The 22,134-nt window shown below is 49.8% G+C and overlaps 1 protein-coding gene across 1 annotated transcript in view; it reads left to right on the plus strand.

The window, feature by feature from the left end:
- RPS6KA2 (ribosomal protein S6 kinase A2) overlaps positions 1-22,134 on the plus strand; it is a 232,142-nt gene that overhangs the window by 160,572 nt on the left and 49,436 nt on the right. Inside the window, exons 9-11 of the mRNA XM_004368781.2 lie at positions 2,950-3,020; positions 3,238-3,326; positions 17,697-17,761. Of these exons, the coding sequence (XP_004368838.1) occupies positions 2,950-3,020; positions 3,238-3,326; positions 17,697-17,761 (225 nt within the window). The remainder of the gene's footprint in view (positions 1-2,949; positions 3,021-3,237; positions 3,327-17,696; positions 17,762-22,134) is intronic.

The following is a 22,134-nucleotide window of genomic DNA, read 5'->3' on the forward strand; positions in this document are numbered from 1 at the left end:
GACCCACGAGACCTCTGACACCGTGGAATCTGACATTCATGTGGTAACAGGGTCTTAGCGTGACATGCCCTGAGGACCCACGAGACCTCTGACACTGTGGAATCTGACATTCGTGTGGTAACAGGGTCTTAGCGTGATGTGTCCTGAGGACCCCCGAGACCTCTGACATCATGGAATCTGACATTCGTGTGGTAACAGGGTCTTAGCGTTTCAGGGTCGTCCAGGCCCCTGCCCCATCTCCTCACTGAAGACATGAGGACTTTGAGGTCACAAGAATTTAGGTTCATTTGGCCGAGGTCACTCAGCCAGTGCGTGGCACAGCCGTGCACATCCCAACCCCAGCTTCCCTTCAGGGACCAGGCCACTTCCCCTCCTGCTGTGGAACCTCCCACTGAGTCCAGTGTGCCAGGTGGGCAGCATGTCACCCAAGGGGACCACTGGGCAGGCCCAAAGGCCTCATCAGGCATCCGTGACTTTGCTCATCACGCTGCTCTCTGGGCCTGGGAACAGGGCTGTGTCTGATTTGGTCAGCGCGTGGACGGCTGAACTCTCTCTGCGAGGGGGCATGCAGCACAGCAGCTCAGACTGGTTCCCAGAGCTGAGACTGGAATGCTGGTGTGTAACTTCACAATATAAATGTACACATCCTGCTCACTGGCGGGGTCCTGTCCCTCCCTGTCGGCCACCCTGCATGGAAAGTCGGAAAGTCAGGTTATAATGAGGAGGCTTCCCGGTGAAGTGGAATCACAACAAAGAGGGTTGTTCAGTTAAACAGCTTATATACACAAAGTGCTTACCCCCAGTCCGTGGCCATCTCATCTTATCTCTGCTTTTCTTTGGAAAGGGGATTTTATGAGTGCTATTAACACCCTCAGGAAAGGAAGAAGAAAGAAGGAAAGAGAGAGGGGAAAAGGGACTGAAACAAAATAGGGAGGGAGTTTTCTTTGCTGGTTTGGTTCTATTTTAAGAGATAGGTTAATTTGTGGGATTAAATTATAAACCTTCGTCCTAGTCCATCAGAGCTCATCTGCTACTCAGAGCATTCTGGCCTTTCAGGCGGATTATGTTCATCTTTTCCTTCTCTCCTGGCCTCTGGTACTCCTGATATTTATGGTTTATTTACAGCCTGAGGGCTGTCGGTTCCGAGTGCCTTCGTTTCATCTCTGCACAGGATGGACAGCCCGTTGTAATATAACAGGGCAGGCTTTACAGATCTGAAGTAGCGGAAATTTTCAAATTTCTTTTGAAATTTTGCTTTCAGAAAGCAGACTTCTAATACAGTTAACAAAGCGTCGTTGATGTCCTCACGTGCCATCAAGTCGCTTCTGACTCGTAGCGACCCCATGTTACAGAGTAGAACTGGCCCATGCGGTTTTCCAGCTGTCATTTTTACAAGAGCAGATCACCAGGCCTTTTCTCCTGAGGAGCCACTGGTGGGTTTGAACTACCAACCTTTCAGTTCACAGCCCAGCTCTTAACTGTTGCACCACCTGGACTCCTTAATAAAGCCTTAAATACATGCATGTCTTTAATTTTGTAATTTCCCTCCTGGTAGTCTGTTGTAAGGATAACTCCAAATCTTAGGAAAACGTTTACATACATTTTAGTATTATTCATAATAGCAGACAGTTGGAAACATTCTAAGTGTCCAGTAATATATCAATTATATTTTGGCACGTCCACACAAAGTGATACTATGAAAATTTTATAATAAACATGGAAAGTTTTTAAGTGATCCGGCTAAAAGTTAGTGTGCAAAACCTTATGTGTTAAAAAAGAAAAAAAGAAAAAAAGCTTGAAGAAAGTACGAGAAGGAAATAACAATTGTTGTTGTTAGGTGCCGTCGAGTCGCTTCTGGCTCACAGCAACCCCGTGTACAACAGAACGAAACACTGCCCCATCCTGCGCCATCCTCATCACTGTTGTTATGCTTGACCCCCTTGTTGCAGCCACTGTGTCAGTCCATCTCCTTGAGGGTCTTCCTCTTTTTTGCTGACCCTCTACTTTACCAAGCGTGATGTCCTTCTCCAGGGATTGGTCCTTCCTGATGACATGTCCTCAGTACGGAAGACGTAGTCTTGCCATCCTGGATTCTAAAGAGCACTCTGGTTGTACTTCCTTCAAGACAGATTTGCTGGTTCTTCTGGCAGTCCAGGGTGTATTCAGTATTCTTTGCAAACATCACAGTGATCTCAGCTGACTTAAAAGACACTGAAGAGATTGATGCTTTAGCACATTTCAATTCTATTCGGCGTCTTTTTTTTTAAGGCTGATGTTCCTGCTGCTGCCCTAGATCTGTCACTGGAAGTGGTCAGGTGTGCGCTGTGTTCTGACAAGGCCGTGCGGTTGTTCCACCCTCTGCTTCCGGAGCCTACACAGTTAAATCTGTTTGTGCTGAGGGACGTTAACGGAATAAAGCAATGTGGTGCTCGGAACAAGCTGCCCCCGACTCTCCTCTTATTACAAGCTTCATCTTGGCAAATGTCCAGTGGTTATTTCTGGCATGTGGCCGCCTGTGTTGGAAAGATCGCTGGCGCCATTATCTGTTTTTATCAGATGATCCGGGTTCCTGCCACCCAGGCGGGGCTCAGGAGCATCACATACACGTGAGCTGACGTCATCTTCCCTCCCAGCACCTGCCGAGGAAGGACGGGGTCCCAACTGCATACAACATGATCCGCCCAAAGTGTCCCCCAGCCCTCCGTTACCCCGCTGTATTCCGCTTCTCCGTAGCACTTACCTCTAACCTGCTATGTAGTTATTGTGTTTCTCGTTTATCTGTCTCACCAACTAAATGTAAGTCCACAAGGACAGTTTTGTCCACTGATTTATTCCAAGCACATAGGCCGGCACCTGCACATAGTCGATTTTGCTGAGTAAGTGAGCGCCGGTTGTCCAGGGCCTCAGCGGGTCTGCTGAATCCTCACCTCGCCTCTCTGTGTCCTGCAGTTTGAGATGCTGACGGGCTCTCTGCCATTCCAGGGGAAGGACCGGAAGGAGACCATGGCGCTTATCCTCAAGTGAGTAGGCCCACTCTTTGGACCCATCCCCAATGCTTGCCAGTGCCCCCGATATCTGTGTTCAGACTTCTAAGGATGGAGGTGCTGCGTACGCCATCGGGTTTGCTGGCTTGGGCGCCCTACGTGAATGCTGACTGATGGTACTCAGAGCTCTAGAGAAATCTTTGCCCCCATTACTGCTCGTCCCTCTCCTTCTGAATCTGCTTCTCTTTTCCAGAGCCAAGCTAGGGATGCCCCAGTTCCTCAGCCTGGAAGCCCAGAGTCTGCTGAGAGCGCTCTTCAAACGGAACCCCTGCAACCGGCTAGGTATGCGCCCCGCGTGGAGGCCCCAGAGGGCACCACCCGTGTTGTGTTGTTGTTGGCTACTGGCGGGTTTGCCCCACGCATGGACACCTTACACACCACAGAACCAAACATTGCCCAGTCCTGTGCCGTCTTCACGACCACTGAGAACACCAGTTTTTGTTTTTGTTGTGGCTTCTGTGTCAGTCCATCTCATAGAAGGTCTCCCTCATTTTCGCTCACTCTCTACTTTACCAAACATGGGGTCCTTTGCAAGCGACTGGCCTCTCCTGGTGATGCGTCCCCAGTCAGCGAGCTGAAGTCTTTCTCACTTCTAAGGAACATTCAGTGGTGTTTCTTCTAAGACGGATTCGTTGGATCTTCTGGCTCTGCCTAGTGCCCGCTCGGTGACATTTTTTTTTACAGATGTCGTTCAGAACAAAGGGTTCTTAATGAGGGTAGGAATACCTACCGCACGCTGTCTGCATGCCAAGGCCTTGGGGTCTGTTCACAATGCATAAACCACACAGGAGCTGCCAGTGTCATTAGCTAGCTTCTAAAAGTCACTGTTTCTACACAAAATGGTGGCAATTTTCTCTACTTGTTTTATTTCTCTGACTTTTGGAACTTTACACACTAAGGACAGACCAATCAAAAAGCTGCTTTTCATTTCATCCCTCTCAAACGAAGAAATCTCAACATACAGTCAATGGAGAGTTGCATGGGTATTACTAGATAGTAATTCATTTTCCCAATAACCCTTTACTTTACAAAAAGATTTCCCATAGTTGCTTTAAACGGCAGCTCTCCTACAGCGTGATTGGGCGTGTGAAAAACTCCACTTTGTACACATTTCAGTAAGGCGTCTGCTGCCTTCATCTTTTTCCACTTTTCATTACTTCCCACGATCCAGGCAAACAATTCCCCATTGTCACCGAGTACTTCCACTAAGCATGATAGCACAGAGAGGACTTGGTCAGTGGCCGGGAGGAAGTCCAGACGGTGCCAGGCCACCAAAAAAACTGATCGGGGGCCGTGATTTCAAACAATGAGGCACACAGCCTTCCACCTTGTGGCAAATGCTTTAAGATCTGTAAGTTCTATTTCAGAAGGAACTTCAGGTTAATCTAGAACAATGTCAGACATCAGGATCCCGTTTAAAGACCATAATCAGAGCTGAGCAGTCATGGTTCATTTCTTTGTCATCTCTTTAACAAGGAAGGCCATCCACGTTCGGCTCTTCTGAGTCTTTATTAGGAATTGAGGCGCTTTCTCAGGGAAACTCCCTGGAGCTCCGCTAGCATTTCTAATAAGAGAAGCTCCTTCATTTGGCCTGTTAGTCTTGAAAAACGAACTACCTTTAACTCACAGCTTGATTCTCTCTGACTCTAATTTGGGCTGAGGGTATATATGATTTTTCTTCTTTCACCTGCAGAGAATTCCCCGAAATTTTACTGCTGGTAGATTTAATGAATGGTGTAAAACCTCCACTCATTAGTTTTCATTGAATTCTTTACAGAATTTTCATTCTGTAGAAGAGTGGGACAAAAAGTACCAAGATTTAGAAAAACCCAAGGAGAAAGATAATTGTATAAAGCTGCCGTCTTGAGGAATAGCAGACTGTTAGCAGATCCAGAACATCTACCAAGTGCTTGGGTTCCCACCTACAGACGTCCCTGTCCCCGAAGGAGATCCTGGGAGCAGTCCTTTGATTGCTTTCTATGTGTTTTTGTACCTTCAATCAACCAGTAGCTGTACAATGCTTTGACATTTTAGCCCCTCTGTCTTTTTAAGACACGTTCTGGACCACTTTTCACCTCTCAGATGAGCACGGGTGTAAACATTTGATGGCATCCAGAGTTGGTGAGGCTCTGACGGAAGATTCACCACTTTTGATGGAGGTGTAAATTTGTTCAGCCTTTTCATAAGTCAATTTGAAAATATCTGTCACAATATTGAAAGCACATACCGTTTATCCAAGTAATTCCACTCCAGGGAATTTATCTTTCAAATATATCTATACAAATGAACAGAAATATATGGAATATTTGTGTAGGAAAGAAGGAAAGGAAGAAATCTAAATTTCCGTCAAAAATGGATAGTGCATGAGTTTCCTGCAGCCGCCATAACAAAATACCACCCACTAGGTGGCTTATAAACCCCTTGACCATTGCCGTTGAGTCGATTCCAACTCATAGCAACTCTGCAGGACAGAGTAGAACTGCCCGTAGGGTTTCCAAGGCTGTAATCTTTACAGAAGCAGACTGCCACATCTTTCTCCCACAGAGCAGCTGGTAGGTTCAAGCTGCCGACCTCTCGGTTGGCAGCTGAGCGTTTAACCATTGTGCCACCAGGGCTCCCGGGTGGCGTTTAAGAATAGAAATTTATTGTCTCACAGGTCTGAAGGCTAGAAGTTCAAATGCCTTGTCATTCTTGAGTGCAAGAATGAAATCCAGACGCTTGTTAATATTAGGAGTGTGTGAGCATATCCACGTCCTTTCTGAACACTGGTGTTGGGACGTTGCTTCATGATCATTTTCCTCTTAGAAAATACGCAGGTTAACTTCAGCCAGGCCTTAACGAACTTGTCCCGCATTCACTGCTAGTGGGGTTCAGATTTATGAGGGCTCATTACACGTTCTTGCCCCTGTTTGACCTCCTATGGCAGTATAACTTGGAATCAGAAAGGGAAGATGAAGATACTGGACGTACTTATTCATTCAAATGCACATGTTAAGAACAAACAATTCAGACTCGTCTCTGGCATCAATTTAAGAATTTTGCCATGGGGTCAGTATTGCCTTTCAAATGTCATCGCATTTGGTGGGAGAAGACTTGTCACAATAAATTGGGGGACTGTGACTGCTTATGGGTATGTTTGTTCTCCCTTTGACTCTGGAGGATAGAAATAATGTTCAAATAACCGATCTTTTGTCTTAGAATTCAACATTACTAAGATCCTAGCTAACCCAAAATATTGTTTTTATAATTCTGTTAAAATAACTGCCCGTTTATTTTATGAGCTCAAGCATAACAAGGATTGTGAGGATGGCACAGGAGCAGCAGCGTTTCGTTCTGTTGTACACAGGGTCACTATGAGTCAGAACCGACTCACTGTCATCTAACAACAACAACAAAATCATAGTTTTCTAAGTCAATATGTTGTTTGATTATTCTGTTAAAACAATTGGTGAGAAAAAGATGGGCTTATGCATTCAATGGATAATCATCAGCCCAATGGAACCCATATAAGCGTGAAATATGGTCCATCTCTCCCAAAGATTGCCCTTCAGGTAATATCTGAATGAATTCTCTAAAGCTTTCAGGGAGTTATGGTTCATGCCCTGCAGGTGTACATTACAACATAAGCTAGACAGGCTCAGCATAAGGGGAAATTGTAGTCAGAATTATTAATTACCCAACCCTTTATGCGGTGAGGCTACTGGATTTAATTGCTGAAGATCTTTAGCTGTAAGGTTGAAAATCGCTTTGGGTCAATTCATCTTGATCTACAGAAGCAGCTGGATTCCATGGCTGAGACTCTGTCCCTTTGATTGCTGTGAGCTTTGTTCTGGATCCCCCAGAAGAGCCCAGAACTAAGTCTGAACTGGGGTCCCCTTGCCGTTTGGGTAGCCAGTCACTATGAGAAGGCCTCTGTTGAACACTGGTCCCTCACATAGATTCACAGTATGGTTGCGGTACCTTCAAATGAGTCGAGATCTCTTCACGCTTAACCTGTTGAAGAGCCATGGGCCCTTGAACTCTCATCCACAGCTGCACTCATGAAGGATTGGACCCAATGTTGGTGCTGGGAAAATGGTAAATTGTCTTCATCATCGTCCCTCGCCCCCTCCTCCCACTGTCCTCTCTCTCAGGGTCTTCTGCTCCTCACGTTGAGTCCTGGGAGGGGGGGACAGCCGATTCTTCAAAATGTTCCCCCAGCCCTGCCTACATTCTGTGGCTGTCCCCCAGGCCTGAAAAGCCACCCTTACATCCCAGCTGTCCCACCACTGCCCTTGGCTTCCTCAACCAGCTACCATCACACTGCCACCAGAAGCAATTGGAATTCCCAGCTGATCCAATCAAGTCCAAGTTATTGCCAGTGGGCAATGCAATAAGCTAGAAATTATGGTGGTTTTGTTAGCTGCCCTCGAGTCAGCTCCACCTCATGGCGACCCCGGGTCCAACAGAACGAAACGTTACCCAGACTTTGGTAATCAGACGATGTTCTGTTGTGATTGATAGGGTTTTCATTGGCTGATTTTTGGAAGTAGATCACCAGGACTTTCTTCCTCATCTGTCTTAGTCTGGAAGCTCTGCTGAAACCTGCCAACTGTGGGTGATCCTGCTGGTATCTGAAATACCAGTGGCATAGCTTCCAGCATCACAGCAACGCGCAGGCCACCACAGTATGACACACTGACAGTCAGGTAGTGGTGAAGTTATGAAGGGGGTTAAAAAAAAAGAAAGTGCCCTCCAGGACAACGGCATAAATATATCGATATTTTTAACTCTAGGCAGGCCCCGGGGAGCAGTGAGGTGCTCATTGTTGCACCTCCAAGCATATGTCGACTTGAAGTTTGCAGCTCGAAGAAATGACAAAGGGTTATTTCGTTCATCTCCTGATTTTGCAGATGAGAAAACTGACACGCCCCCATATGACTTGCCCAAGGCTCCGCCGCCAGTAATAGCAGAGACAAAGCTGGGTCTTCTGTGTCCAAGGCTGGCGTCTCACTCCTCAGCATCCCAGAAGATAACATGTCTTCTCTCAAAAGAGTTCTGAATTTCTGTGTCCAGCCTTCTTCCTACTCAGTGTGCTCATTTGTCCGGTAAACATTAACCAAACACCTGTAGCAGGTACAAGGTACACAAAGGTGGATATACCGCCACTGACCTTCTGAAGCTCAGAGCCCCGTAGGGGAATGTTTTCATCTCCCCAGGATGCCATCACAGAATACCGCAAAGTGGGTGGCTTATAGGAACAGACATTTAGTCTCTCTCAGCTCTAGAGGCCAGAAGTCTGAGTTCAGGGCACCAGCAGAGCCGTGCTCCCTCTGAAGGCTCTAGGGGAAGATCCTTCCTCGTCTCTTGCAGCTTCTGGTGGCCCCAGGCGTTCTTTGCTTTGTGGCAGCATAACTCCCATCTCTGCCTCTGTCTTCTCGTGGCCGTCTTCCCTCTGTCTGGCTCTCTGTGTCTCTTGTCCTTTGTAAGGACACCAGTCATATAGGATTAGGACCCACTGTAATCCAGTATGACCTCATGTTAACTAATTACATCTGCAAAGATGCTAACCAGGGGTTAGGACTTCAGCGTATCTTTTGGGGGACAGTTAAATCCAAGACATGGCGAGCTAGACATATAAATAAAGAGGACAGAACTCCTAAGTGACACTATTCATTGCCTTTCCCCTGCTGATTCTCGGTGCTGGGGTAAGCCTGCTGAACGTAACAAGCCTAAAGAAGAAGCTAAGTTGGTTCACTTCCAAAAGAGCATGAAGCAGCTCTAGGAGGAGGGCATAGATCTAGAAATCCAAAGGCAGGAGGGGCAGAGGGAGACCAATCAGAACTTTTCTGGAGGAAGTGATGAAGAAGAACAAAGAAAGGTGGGCAGCTGCCTTCACGTGCAAGACGTTGGGGAGACGAGACAAGACAGACAGGTGGGGCGGGGGAAGGGGAGGAAGAGGCAGCTGAGTTTGTTTCTCCGTGTGTGAGTGGTGAGGTTTTTACCCTTGTCAGATGTTAGAAGTCTTGGAGTCCTGATGATGTTTACTTCGAATATGGTGGGGTGGCATTTAGAAGCGTCTGAGTTGTTTGGGCTGCGCACGTGTTTACTGTCCAGTGTGATACGTGCAGTAATAGACGTGTGCACAGATATACTGCTGGCTCAGAAAGGCTGCTGCCCTCAGATTCGGGCCAAGGGGGAAATAGCGGAGAAGAATCCTGGGTGGCTCTCGCAGGACGTATCACGGGTTGGTGCGGAGCAGGTCGGAGGGAGGGGCTTCTAGGCACAAGAAATGTCCCACGCAAAGTCATAGATGCTGAAAAGCATGGCAGAGTCAAGGGCATGCCTGGGGGAAGGCCGGGCCGGCGCTGAAGGGGAACAGGGCAGGGGTGAAGGGCCTGCAGGCACCCAGTGGACAGCACCAGGTAGGCACGGGGCGGTGGAAGGGCTGGCGGGAGGGACACACAGTCTTGTTCTTCAGGATGGTTCTTCTGGTGGCTATGTGGTGGTGAACTAGAGCAGACGGGTCTGGGCCAAGCGGTGAGGGAGATGGGGGTGGGCAGGGAGTGGATGTGTTCTGTAGTGGGGGCCTCGGAGGGCCACCTCCCCACGCCAGACTGCAGCTTCCCCCTCTGTGCAATGAAGTATCCTCCAACGAACACTCCGTGACTCCGGAGGATTGTCAAATCCAGGAATTTCAACAAATAGAGTAAGAGAAAGGTGAGAGAACAGGACTAGAATCCAAAATGGTAACCACATTTACCCTGGGAAATGTGACTTGAAGAGGGCTGGAAGCACTTACTGATGAAGATCAAAGACCACAGCCTTCAGTATGGATTACACCCCAACATAAAGAAAACAAAAATCCTCACAACTGGACCAATAAACAACATCATGACAAATGGAGAAAAGATTGAAGTTGTGAAAGATTTCATTTTACTTGGATCCACAATCAATGTCCATGGAAGCAGCCAGTCAAGAAATCAAACGACATATTGCATTGGGCAACTCTGCTGCAAAAGACCTTTTTAAAATCTTAAAAAGCAAAGATATCGCTTTGCGATGTAAGGTGCGCCTGACCCAAACCATATTTTCAGTCACCTCATATGCATGGGAAAGCTGGACAATGAATAAGGAAGACTGAAGAAGAATCGATGCCTTTGAATTATGGTGTTGGTGAAGAATATTGAATATAACATGGACTGCCAGAAGAACGAACAAATCTGTCTTGGAAGAAGTACAGCCAGAATGCTCCTTTGAAGCAAGGATAGCAAAACTACATCTCATGTACTTTGGACATGTTATCAGGAGGGACCAGTCCCTGGAGAAGGACATCATGCTTGGTAAAGTAGAGGGTCAGCGAAAAAGAGGAAGACCCTCAACAAGATGGATTGACACAGTGGTTGCAATAATGAGTTCAAACACTGCTGCACTATTTTATGTTTTTCCCCCCCTGTAATACCTATAAATGCCCCTTCCAGTCCCCTACACATTGCACCCTGTAAGCGTGGACTAAGACACGTGTGGCAGAAGGTACTAGAAAACTATAAAAAAAATCCACAGGTAAATTCTGGGAAGGCGCATTCTGCACAAGCAAGGCCCATCAGAACATGTGTTATCCTTCAGGCTCCACTACCCTCCAGACAGGCCCTGGGGTGACCAGAAGTGGACAGCAGACAGCAAGTACTGGTGGATAGGGGTCGTAGGGCTGGGCATGACAGTGTGTGTTGGTTTGTTTTCTTTGACATGGCTTAAGTAGATGCCTCTTCTGATAAGAAATTCTACCGTATTGATCTTCCAGAAGAACTGGATGGCGCCCGGCTACCATTACTGAACATTTTGATCAAAGATTCTAATCCTGATCAAAAGGGGGAAAATGCAGACCAGAATTTCACATTCTCATGAACTTCAGACTTTCTGGAGCCATGGAGGCTGAATGAACCCCTGAAACTATTACCCTGAGATAATCTTTGAACCTTAAACCAAAAATAGCCCCTGAAGTCTTCTTTAAACCAAACAGTGGTTTAGTTTAACTAAACTTGAGCATTATGCTCTTTTAAGAGGGATCAGAGTGACAACAGCAGCTCAGAAGATTAGATAGGAACCTTAGGGGCAGTGAGTTTATGTTACTGGGGGAGGAACAACGCAGAAAAGGAGGGTGAGAATGGTTGCACAGCTGGAAGAATATAATCAATGTCATTGAACTGTGCATGTAGAAATGGTTGAATCGGTGTATGTTTTGCTGGGAATATTCCAAACGGCAACAACAAAAGAAAAAAAATAAGGAAGAAATAAAAACAGTTTCTTTTAAAAATGTAACTAACAGTACGTGGCTGTGTTAACTTCAGGAAAGGCCAGGGATTTCAAGGCGGGTGCGTTCCTAACCTCCTCTCTGCAGACTGCCTCGCGGGACAGGCAGAGTCACAATGGGGATAAAGCTTAGGAACCCCCTTTTTTATTCAAATCTGACAGCTCTCTAGCTCTGATGAGCATCTGTGGCTCCTTTAGAAACCCAGACGCAGCACTCGTGGGATATTCTAAGACCCCAAGAGGACATGAGGCAAAGGTTAGAAAGGAATTAGGTGTGCCAATGAGCACAAAAATAGCACTCAACAGCCCACCGCCAGCAAACTCAATCTGCTTATCTTTGAGCGAGCGCCTGTTGGGCACAGCGCGTGCCGCTCGCCCAGCGTGTGTCTCTTTGTTCTGTTTTCCTTTCCAGAGCTGAGCTTTCAAAGATGATTTTAACAGTCTAATTTCAAACGTGGCGCGTCTGGCCTGCAGTGGTCTCCCCTGTTTCCTGTTGACATCACTACGCTCTAGTATAATAAGCTGCGTCAAGGCCACGCGAGCAGTCCCAGCTCCCCCTGAGGCGGGTCTGTTACACACCCACCCTGGGGAACATCTAGACGCCAGAGCGGGCCCGGGTGTCTGTTTAGGAGATGTAGCCGACGTGCTTCCCGGAGAGTGGGCACCGACCGCCGCACTCTAAGACCGACAGTGCTTCGTGAGACCCAGGCGGCACCAAGCAAAGAGTATAACATTAACTGAGTGAAATCTCAGATTGGCCGAAGGTACTTGAAAACTGTAAAAATCATGTGTAGATAACCTACAAGTGATTAAGAAGTCAAATAGCAAACCTAGTATTCAGTCAGTCATGAAAGCCAGCCTCAGCCCTTGCCTATGGGACGATGAAAGTGAGCTTGGTCACGCGGGATTTGTGTGTGCAAGCGGAACGTGCAGACGATCAAGCTCATTGTATGGCTTTATCTCTGAATACTCCTGTCTCAGTCTCCTAGCGCGGCCGTGACAAAATACCACAAATTGGGGGGCTTAAAACAACAGAAATTTACTCTCTCAAAGGTCTGGAGGACGGAAGTCCAAATTCAGAGTGTCGGCAGGACCGTGCTCTCTCGAAAGCTGTAGGGGAAGATCCTGTTTTGTCTTCTTGGTTTCTGGAAGCCCCAGGCATTCCGTGAAGGATTGTGGCAGCAACACCCCCATCTCTGTCCTTCCTCCTCTGTCGCTCTGTCTCTCCTCCTCGTTTACAGGACACCACTCAGATTGGATAGGGTGCACCCTGCTCCAGTATGACCTCATGTTAAATGATAACATCTCCAAAGGCCCTATTTCCAAACAAGGTGACGCTCGTAAGTCCTAGAGGTTAGGACTTCAATGTATCTTTTGGGGAACACAATTCAATCTGTAACAATTCCCAAAAGAATTAGAGACAGATTTTGTGTTATTCTAAAAAACAGAAAGTAAATATTTCAAGAGTCTTAAAGGATCCAGGGATTAAACATTCCCCAAAGCTGCCTGTGGACATGAACAATGAAATATACCAAAACCTTTTGGGAATAATTTACTGAGAATTTGGAAGTCCAGTGATGATTAAACCCACAATGAAATGAGTGGAATGGCCTGATTAAAAATGGGAAGTAGAAGAGCTGGACATAGTCCAGGCAATAAAAATATAGAGCCACCTCACAGACACAGCACTGCAGTTTAAAACTATATACCAATACAAGAAAGTTCAAATGAGATACAGCATTACACAGTTAACCAAAACCTGGAAATCTGAGCTGTGGGTCCCAATAAACATCTTCAATGATATCCCAATTTGGAAATACACCACAAGGGATTAGAACAGAAGTACAAGTAATCCCTGACTTATGGCGGGGTTCCATTCGACGACTTCATCGTAAGTCGGTTCTGACATAAGTCAATATCTTTTTTTTTTTTTTTTTAGTTTTCATTATTATTGCCTTTTATTATCAGCATCTTTATAAATCTGATCTTTGAACACCTGGGAGTGAACATCTGGGAATGGTAACGTCAGCAAATTTCACACTGCAACATTGTGTGTAGTACATATTACTGACAATAAGATATACCAGAAAAACCCAGGTGGTGGTTAAGTGCAGTTCACCATGACTCGGATACGCTGTAAGTCAGGGACTACCCGTAATTAAATGTTGTTACTGCGGAGACTAAGCCCGAATCCTGGAATATACTGCTCCATGGAACTTTCTAAGTTGGTATCTACCTGGCATTGGGGAACTTCATAAAAAAATCTCCAAGCCCAGTAAGAGAGAAGTCCTGCTCACCATTCTAAGCCTTTCTGCCTATAAGCATCTGTTCTTGTGACTTCTCGGGGACCTAGATGAACTGCAGCTGTCCTCTTGGGCAGAACAAGCCTTCAGTCATTTGATCGCTGTCCCAGTGGGGATGCAGATGCCAGCACACACACATCCTGATCCTCGCGGCCGGAATCTGCTCACTGCCAGTTGTCAGATGTGTGCAGTTTCAGTAAGGAGGGCCAGGTAGCCGTGTTAACATGTTTTGGAAGAGGACAGAGAGGACTGGAATCCAGAGTAATCAGCACGTGTACGTTGGGAAGGCTGCCACACGTGATGAAGAGCTGTGTGCAGATGTTTCCTTCTGCTTTACCTTTCCCCTCCGGAACACCTACGATCCTTGGGTGATAACCAGAGTCTTAGTTCACTGTTGACTCTGTTTGCCGAGACCTCGAAACACAAAAATGGTGCAGAGTCTTACTGCAACGGTGTGGATCGAGCAACCCAAGAAAACCGAGCCTTTACAGACAGGCAGACTGTGGTGACTCCATACCTGCGTGTCCTTCGAGCCTCTCTTGTTGGTGAATCCTGCAGACAGCACTTGCAAGGACGGACCAGGGTGAAACATACTGGGTGTCTTAGTCATCTAGTGCTGCTGTAACAGACATACCACAAGTGGGTGGCTTTAACAAATAGACATCTATTATCTCACGGTTTAGAAGTCTACTTTCAGGGCACTGGCTCTGAGGGAATGCTTTCTCTCTCTGTCAGCTCTGAGGAAAGTTTCTTGTCTGTTCAGCTTCTGTTCACCACCTCCTTGGTGATCTCCATGTGGAGTAGCATCTGTCTTCCCCCTTCTCTGCTTGCTTGCTTAATCTGCTGTTGTATCACAAAAGAGATTGATCTAAGACACATCTATCTTAGCTATCTAGTGCTGCTATAACCACAAGTGGATGGCTTTAACAAAGAGAAATTTATTCTCTCACAGTCTTGGAGGCTAGATGTCTGAATTCAGGGTGCCAGCTCCAGGAGAAGGCTGTCTGTCTTTGTCAGCTCTGGGGAAATGTCCTTGTCATCTATCTTCCCCTGGTCTCTGAGCTTCTCAGCGCAGGGACCCTGGGTCCAAAGGACACGCTCCCCTCCTGGTTCTTCATTCGTGGTGCCATGAGGTCCCCGTCTCTCTGCTCACTTCTCTCTCTTATATCTCAAAAGAAATTGACTCAAGTTACAGCCTAATCTTGTAGATTGAGTCCTGCCTCATTAACATAACTGCCTCCAATCCTGCCTCATTAACATCATTGAGGTAGGATTTACAACACATGGGAAAATCACATCGGATGACAAAATGGTGACAACCACATAATACTGGGAATCATGGCCTAGCCAAGTTGACACACATTTTTGGGGGACACAGTTCAGTCCATAACAACATCCTACACTAATACTGCCTCCATTAACATAACAAAGAACCCATTCCTAAATGGGATTATAACCTTAGGTATAAACCAAAACCAAACCCATTGCCGTCGAGTCAATTCCGACTCATAGCAACCCTAAAGAACAGAGTAGAACTGCCCCATAGGGTTTCCAAAGGTCTAAATCTTTACTGAAGCACACATGTTTCTCCTGCGGAGTGGCTGGTGGGTTCCAACAACTGACCTTTCCGTTAGTAGCCACGCACTTTAACCACTGCGCCACCAGGGCTCCTACTGTAGGTATTGTTGTTGTTGTGTGCCCTCGAGTCGGTTCCGACTCATAGCAACCCTATTGGACAGAATAGAACTGCCCCATAGGGTTTCCAAGGAGCGGCTGGTGGAGTCTATAGGTATAGGGGTTAGGATTCACAACACATATTTTGGGGAGGACACAGTTGAATCCATAGAAATGGGTACTAACTAGACTCTTCTGCGACATGTGGCCAACACATCATGATGCAGCGGTGCCTCCTGGGTCCTCGGAGTGTGAGAGGATCTGGGAAGAGGCATAGTGCGGGATGGTGTTGCCTTCACGCTTCTCGTCCTGCCCGGAGTATTTCCACATCTGGTCACAGTCACAGATGTGTCTGCGCAGGTGGGGGACATAGAAAGGGCCGCTTTCCCAGCAGAACCATCCGTTTTTTAATTGTCGTTGGAGCGCTTGTCTGAGCACCCCTTGAGGATGGTGCTGGGTGCCGTGAGTGCACGTCGGAGATCAGATGTCTGGACTCGGGGGTTTATGGCAGAGCGAGGGAGGGAGACCAGCAGAGAAGGGCATCCATGTGGGGCCTGAGGGTCAGCTGTTCCCAGAGAAGGGGACACTTCAGCTAAGTGTCACAGGTCAGCTTCAAATCCCAGTCCTACAGCTCAGAAACGCAGGGTCTGACCTTGAACGTGTTACCTAGCCTGCTCTCGCGTCAGCTTTCCTCATCTGTAAAGTGGGAGTGGTAACCGTGCTGCTTCACGTCTCAGGATCAAGTGACAAGTTCACAGAGCCCTGACCTTGTGCGGTGCCCACACGTGGTGAGTACGGGGCCCCAGTCCCCGTGTCCTCAGAGGAAACCGTGGACTGGGCGGCCTCCAGCAGTTCCTCATCCATGTGTGTCTGTGTGAAGGTGCAACAATGATCTGAATAACGTGATCTGGTAATGACATGCCAGCACTGGGCATTTTGTCAGATCCTCCTCTCCCAGCATGTGGCATGGCCAGGCCTCCCAGGGACAGGTGGAAAGTGGCCCTGGCCCTTTGTCTACCCACAGAGCTGCTCCTGAGGCCAGGTCTGCCCCTGGCTGCCTTTCATGTGACACAGGCCGTCTCCACTGCAGACTGTCCCTTCACTGCTGAGAGCACTCGAACGATGAAGAAGGGGATGGGCTGAGCACACTCCTGACACCCTGTCATGAGACCCCCCCCACTTCACACACAGGACGGGGGTCCCGTCTGCACAGTGCTGTGTCGTGAGACTCCCCTATGTCACACACAGGACGGGGGGTGGTCCTGTCTGCACAGTACTGTGTCATGAGACCCTGCACTTCACACACAGGATGGGGTGGAGAGGGGAGGGTCCTATGTGCACAGTGCTCTGGCCGCCCCAGCAGACAGCACATCCAGGACCCCTGGCTTTGATGACAGCACGTGGGGTCGCTGTGAGTCGGAGTGGACTCAGTGGGGGGGCTGGCTGGTTGGATGGTGACAGTAGTGCTTTCACGGTGACTTCGCGGGCCTTCCGCGGATCCTGCTGGCTCAGGTTTCCTCTGAGTTACAGGCAGCCTGCAGCCTGGCCCGTTCCCGCCCCGAGGGAGTCACGCTGGAGGGGACACTGTGGTCACCGAGGACCGGAAGAAGTGGCCCTGAGCGGCGGGCAGGGGCTGCCCCAGGGGCTCCGTGGGGCAGGGCGGCCGCGCCTTGGGCTGTGCTCAGCCCGGACGCGTCCTACAGAGACTGGGCCCCGGGCTGGCCAGAGCCCCCACCCCTGCCCAGGCCTGTTCTGCTGCTTCTGGCCCCCGTGTCCCCACCCCAACTCCCGCCTTCCCCCTGACCCTCCACCCTGGAGAAGACACGGAGGCATAACCGTGCCCACTTAGAATCCGAGCCCCCAACCTTGAGCTCAGAGGGCCTTGGAGCCCCACGTGCAGCCAAGGGAGGCCGAAGCAGGTGGACTAGCAAGCAAAGCCCAGCTACGCTACGCGGGGGCGCTCCCGAGGTAAAGCGCTCACGTGCCTCCGCGCAGCCCAGCTCTGACCCGCGTGGGCCTGCGGGCGTGCGAGTCTCCCCCAGGCCTGGGTCCTGTTCTCCAACTGCGCCCCTTCCCAGCTTTCTTCTCTTGCCCAGGTGCTCTGCTGACACCCCAACAGCCGACCCTCCCAGTCTCTCCCCATCCTTGGAAGGGCCCCGCCTGGTGTGTACAGCCAGGGGCACCCTGAGGGCGCCTCCCGCCTGGAGGGGCAAGCCCCTCACCGCTCCCTGCCCTCACCCCCTGCAGCCAGCCGCCCCCACCGCCATCACAAGCCTGGGCTGGGGGCTCGGGGTTCTCACCAGGACCACCCTCGTCCGCTGTCGGAGAAGCGGTGGGAGAGGGGGGCCATCTGGTCATTCTGATGTGTTGTCTCTCCTGTTGGCAGGTGCTGGCCTGGACGGAGTCGAGGAGATTAAGCGGCACCCCTTCTTCGTGACCATAGACTGGAACGTAAGTTCACGTCACATCCCCGGTTGCTGGCAGATGAGAGGGAAATGGGTGGAGGTGACGGTGGGAGCTGCGTGTACAAACCAGGCTTCTGTGTCCACGTGGAGAATCACTGGATGTCAGTGGAGACAGGCCTGGGGCTTCAGAGGCAGACCAGTGACCCCCCTCTCTACCTTCTCTCTTAGCCTTCAAATCCCGGGAACTTCCCTTGGCTGGTTAGAGACAGGGCTTTAATTGGTCCTGCAACCATGACCTGGCCCCCAGGGACGAGACTTTCCCAACTGACCCAGAGGGGTCATCTTACAGCACAATGCCTGGGGTCAGCTGGGCCCTGCTGAGCTCGCCCTTCCTGGCGTCGGGGTGGATGACAAGTCTCAGATCCTGTCCATGTTCTCACTTCTCATCAGGCTCACATCTTGTCGATGTTGCTGTTAGCTGCTGTCCAGTCAGCCCCTGACTCATGGGGACCCCACGCACAACAGAACAAAATGCTGCCCGGTCCTGCACCGCCCCCAGGATCGGTTGCAGATCAGACCATTGTGGTCCATAGGGTTCTCACTGGCTGATTTTCAGAAGGAGTTCGCCAGACCTTTCCTCCTCGTCTGTCTTAGTCTGGAAGCCCTGCTGAAACTGGTTCAGCATCACAGCAGCATGCGGGCCTCCACGGACAGACGGGTGGTGGCCGCGCATGAGGTGCGTTGGCCGGGAATTGAACCCGGGTCTCCCACATGGAAGGGGGGAGTTCTACCACTGACCCGCCACTGCCCCAATCACTCTTGTGGGAGTCTCGTGAAAAAGCCAGTGCCGTGTAGTTAGACGACAATAAACAGGAGCTTCTTTCCAGGAGCGAGGCCTGGTTCCCAGCTCCCTGTGGCCTGTCCTACGTGCTTTGCTCAGGATGCCGTCTCAACAGTCCGAGTCTCACTCTCCAGCCTGTACGTGGCGACCACCTCTTTCTGCCAGGGGCCCACTCTTCTTGGAAGGATTGGTACAGCCAGCTTTTGATGTGTCCGCTGACCGAGTGGGTCACACGGATACCTGGCATCTGAGAAGCTGGGTCTGTTCTTTGCACCCCGAGGAACGCATGCTGCGTCCACTGCCAGCTTCTTTTTCACACCTTTCCTTTTGGTTAACACAACGACACGTATGTTTGGGGTTTTCTTTTCCTAAGCTATCAGATTAACCTTGGAGGACTTTAACTAAATATTTTTTAAAAATTTAAAAACTCTTTTTAGGACAGAGTGCCTTACTTCCTTTTGCCTTTCCTCTGTGTCTGTTTTACGTCCTTATGGAGATTGGCGCCTCCAGAAATACCAGTAAGATATTGTATAAACGGCTTAGGGGTGGTGTCTGACCTCCTCCAACCCCACAAGGGGGAAGGAGAACCAAGATCAACAGCGGAAGGCGGACTCCCGGGAGGCGAAGGCCAGACAAGCCTCCTCTCTCCGCCATCTTTACTAATTCTGACACCAACCGTCCCTCCCACGGCAGTCTCTACTTCTCTGCTGGGTTCAGTAATTCATTGCAATGGCCACACAGAACTCACAGACCATACTCACAATTATGGGGTTTATTAGGGAAGTAACAGTTACAATTCAGGCTCAAGAACACTCAGGATACAGTTCTTCCATCAGGACAGCCTCTCCCCACTGTGGTCGCAGGCACGCCTCTCCCTGGCCCTTGGCGTCTGTCCAGAGGCACTCAGCATTCTCTGTTCACGGGTTGGGAAGCCCACTGCTCCATCTCCTACTGCCAACTCTCTGCAGCTGGGTCTCTCCTGCCACTGCTTCTCACTGTTTTCAGGGGTACGGCTCTCTCTTTCTCTCGGTCTGCTGCTTCCAGGAGCTTCTCGGCACAGGGATCCCGGATCCAAAGGACACTCTGTCCGCTCCAGGCTGTTCTTCCTTGGTGGTGGTGGGCTCCTCCTCTCTGCTCTGGAATTGGCTCTCTTAAGACAAAACTGACCAATCCCCTTGGTGGCCACAGTGACCCTGTCACACAGTCCCACCCAGTCACCTGGGTGGAAGTTACAAGACCTTGGCTAGAAAGGCCCCACATGAAAGTAATCAGTCGCACCGCAGATACAGAGACTGTAGCAAAGACAGAAGGGCAGTCCCATCCCCAAGCCTTCAGTCTTGCTCCAGAAATGTTGCAACACGAGTCCTGGATAGCACAGTGTCAACAGGCACCCCGACCTTCCTCATCAGAGCTCACACCTCCTCTCTCCTCCTGAGCCCAGGGAGGCTTGCTGGTTGATAGAGCATGAAGGCTTTTTTAACCTAGATTTACAGTGCTGATTATAGAACTTCTGTAAGCCAAGATTAGACCCCTTTTCAAAGGTCAGATTAAAGAGAAGTATGTAAAATTTTGGGATATCTATGACCTCTCAGCCAGGTAGAAAACCTTGTTCAAATATCAAATAGAAATCAGATTGTGTTCAAATAAGTGGAGAGCTTTAAAAAGCAAAGATGTCACTTTGGGAGCCCTTGTGGCGCAGTGGTTAAGCGCTCAGCTACCAACCAAAAGGTCGGCGGTTCGAATCCACCAGCTGCTCCTTGGAAACCCTATGGGGCAGTTCTACTCTGCTCTTTAGGGTCGTTATGAGTCTGAATCAACTTGACAGCAGTGGGTTTGGTTTTTTGGAGAGGTCTTCAAAGAAATGAAAAGTGCTGTTTCCCTGTGACATCTCTCTTTGTTTAGCTTTCCTGAAAACGTGCTTATAAGGAGCTCAGGTCACCCTGAAGGCACCAGTGAGCATCTAAAGCTCACTTCGGTTAATTGCCTGTAAGCTGGATTTATCTTCTGTGGAGGCTCCGTGTGGTTAGACTCAGACAAGCCTGCACGTGACCCTGTGCAATCCTGCACAGCAGCACAATTAGGGAGCAGTAGACACTCCCCCGTAAAACCTAAACCAAACCCGTTGCCAGCGAGTCAATTCCGACTCATAGCGACCCTGTACGACAGAGTAGAACTGCCCCATAGGGGTTCCAAGGAGCGCCTGGTGGATTCCAACTGCTGACCTTTCAGTTAACAGACGAGCTCTTAAAAACCAGTTGCCGTCCAGTCAGCTCTGATTCACAGCGACTCCATGTGTGTCAGAGTAGAACTGCCCCATAGGGTTTTCAGTGGCTCATTTTTCAGAAGCACATCACCAGGCCTTTCTTATGAGGCCCCTCTGGGTGGACTTGAACTTCCAACCTTTCAGTTAACAGCCGACCGCCTAACTGTTGGCACCACCCGGGGACTCCCTGAGGAGGCTAGCGCCGCCCAGCAGGAGTTTGCATTGGCACTCCTTGTGGGCACGGTGCAGGCCTCCGCCATCTTGCACCCCTTCCCTGGCCCCCCAGGCACCAGGAGAAGAACCGCACAGCTGTGTCCTCGGCCGTCCTGACGGAGTCCGCTCTGTACGGGGTGCGTTTCCGGGGCTGGGGCAGCACTCCCGTGGAGCCTCAGTCTGGCTGCGGTATACACAATGTCACGGAGAAAGTGCCCTGCTGTGAAAGCGGAGGGTGGAGGAGAAGAGGGGAGCCTGGCAGGGCACCCGCCTTCCCTCACACTCACCCCTTCCTGCCGTGCCCCCTCGCGGCACTCTGCAGTCACCCCCAGCCAGCTCTGCAGCCAGGCTTCTACACTAGCTGGTCGGTCCTCCGGAACCCTCCTCCCCGAGATATCCCAAAGGTCACTTCATCACCCCCTGCAAATCCTTTCTCAAACGTCTTCTCGCAGAGACCTGTCTGCCTGCCCCGTTCAACACCGCACCCCGGCACGCCCGACTGCCTGTCTCCAGCTGCCTTTTCCCTGTCCCTTCCCACCTGTCTTGCAACGTGCTCCACAACGTTCCTGAGTTATGATCAGCATTCTTCCGCATTCGAACTGTGGTGTTGGCAAAGAACATCGAGTGTACCGTGCACTGCTAGAAGAATGAACAAATCCGTCTTAGAAGTACAACCAGAGTGCTCCTCAAACATAACGATGGCGAGACTTCGGTTCACTTACTTCGGGCACATCATCAGGAATGACCAACCAGCCCTGTCCTCAGCCGTGCACAGGCTGGGAGAGACGGATCTGTGGCATTATACTACGACGTTGCGCGTCTGACTCCAACCGAGGTGATGGTGTGGGCACGATCAGAGGAAGGAATGAGCTGGATCAGCCCCCTGGAGACCATGGACAGGAGATAGCTGGGAGAGCGTGGGGAGACAGGAAGGAGTCCCCCAAAGGTCTGTGGGTGCAGGAAGCCTGAAAGTGCAAGACCTGCCTTCTAGACCAGGTCTCTCCTGTCCATAGCGGCCTTCCTCCTTCTAGACCAGGTTCTCCTGTCCATAGCGGCCCTCCCCCTTCTAGACCAGGTCTCTCCTGTCCATAGCGGCCCTCCT

The sequence above is a fragment of the Trichechus manatus genome, unplaced genomic scaffold (assembly GCF_000243295.1).
Source record: "Trichechus manatus latirostris isolate Lorelei unplaced genomic scaffold, TriManLat1.0 scaffold00002, whole genome shotgun sequence".
Lineage (NCBI taxonomy): Eukaryota > Metazoa > Chordata > Mammalia > Sirenia > Trichechidae > Trichechus > Trichechus manatus.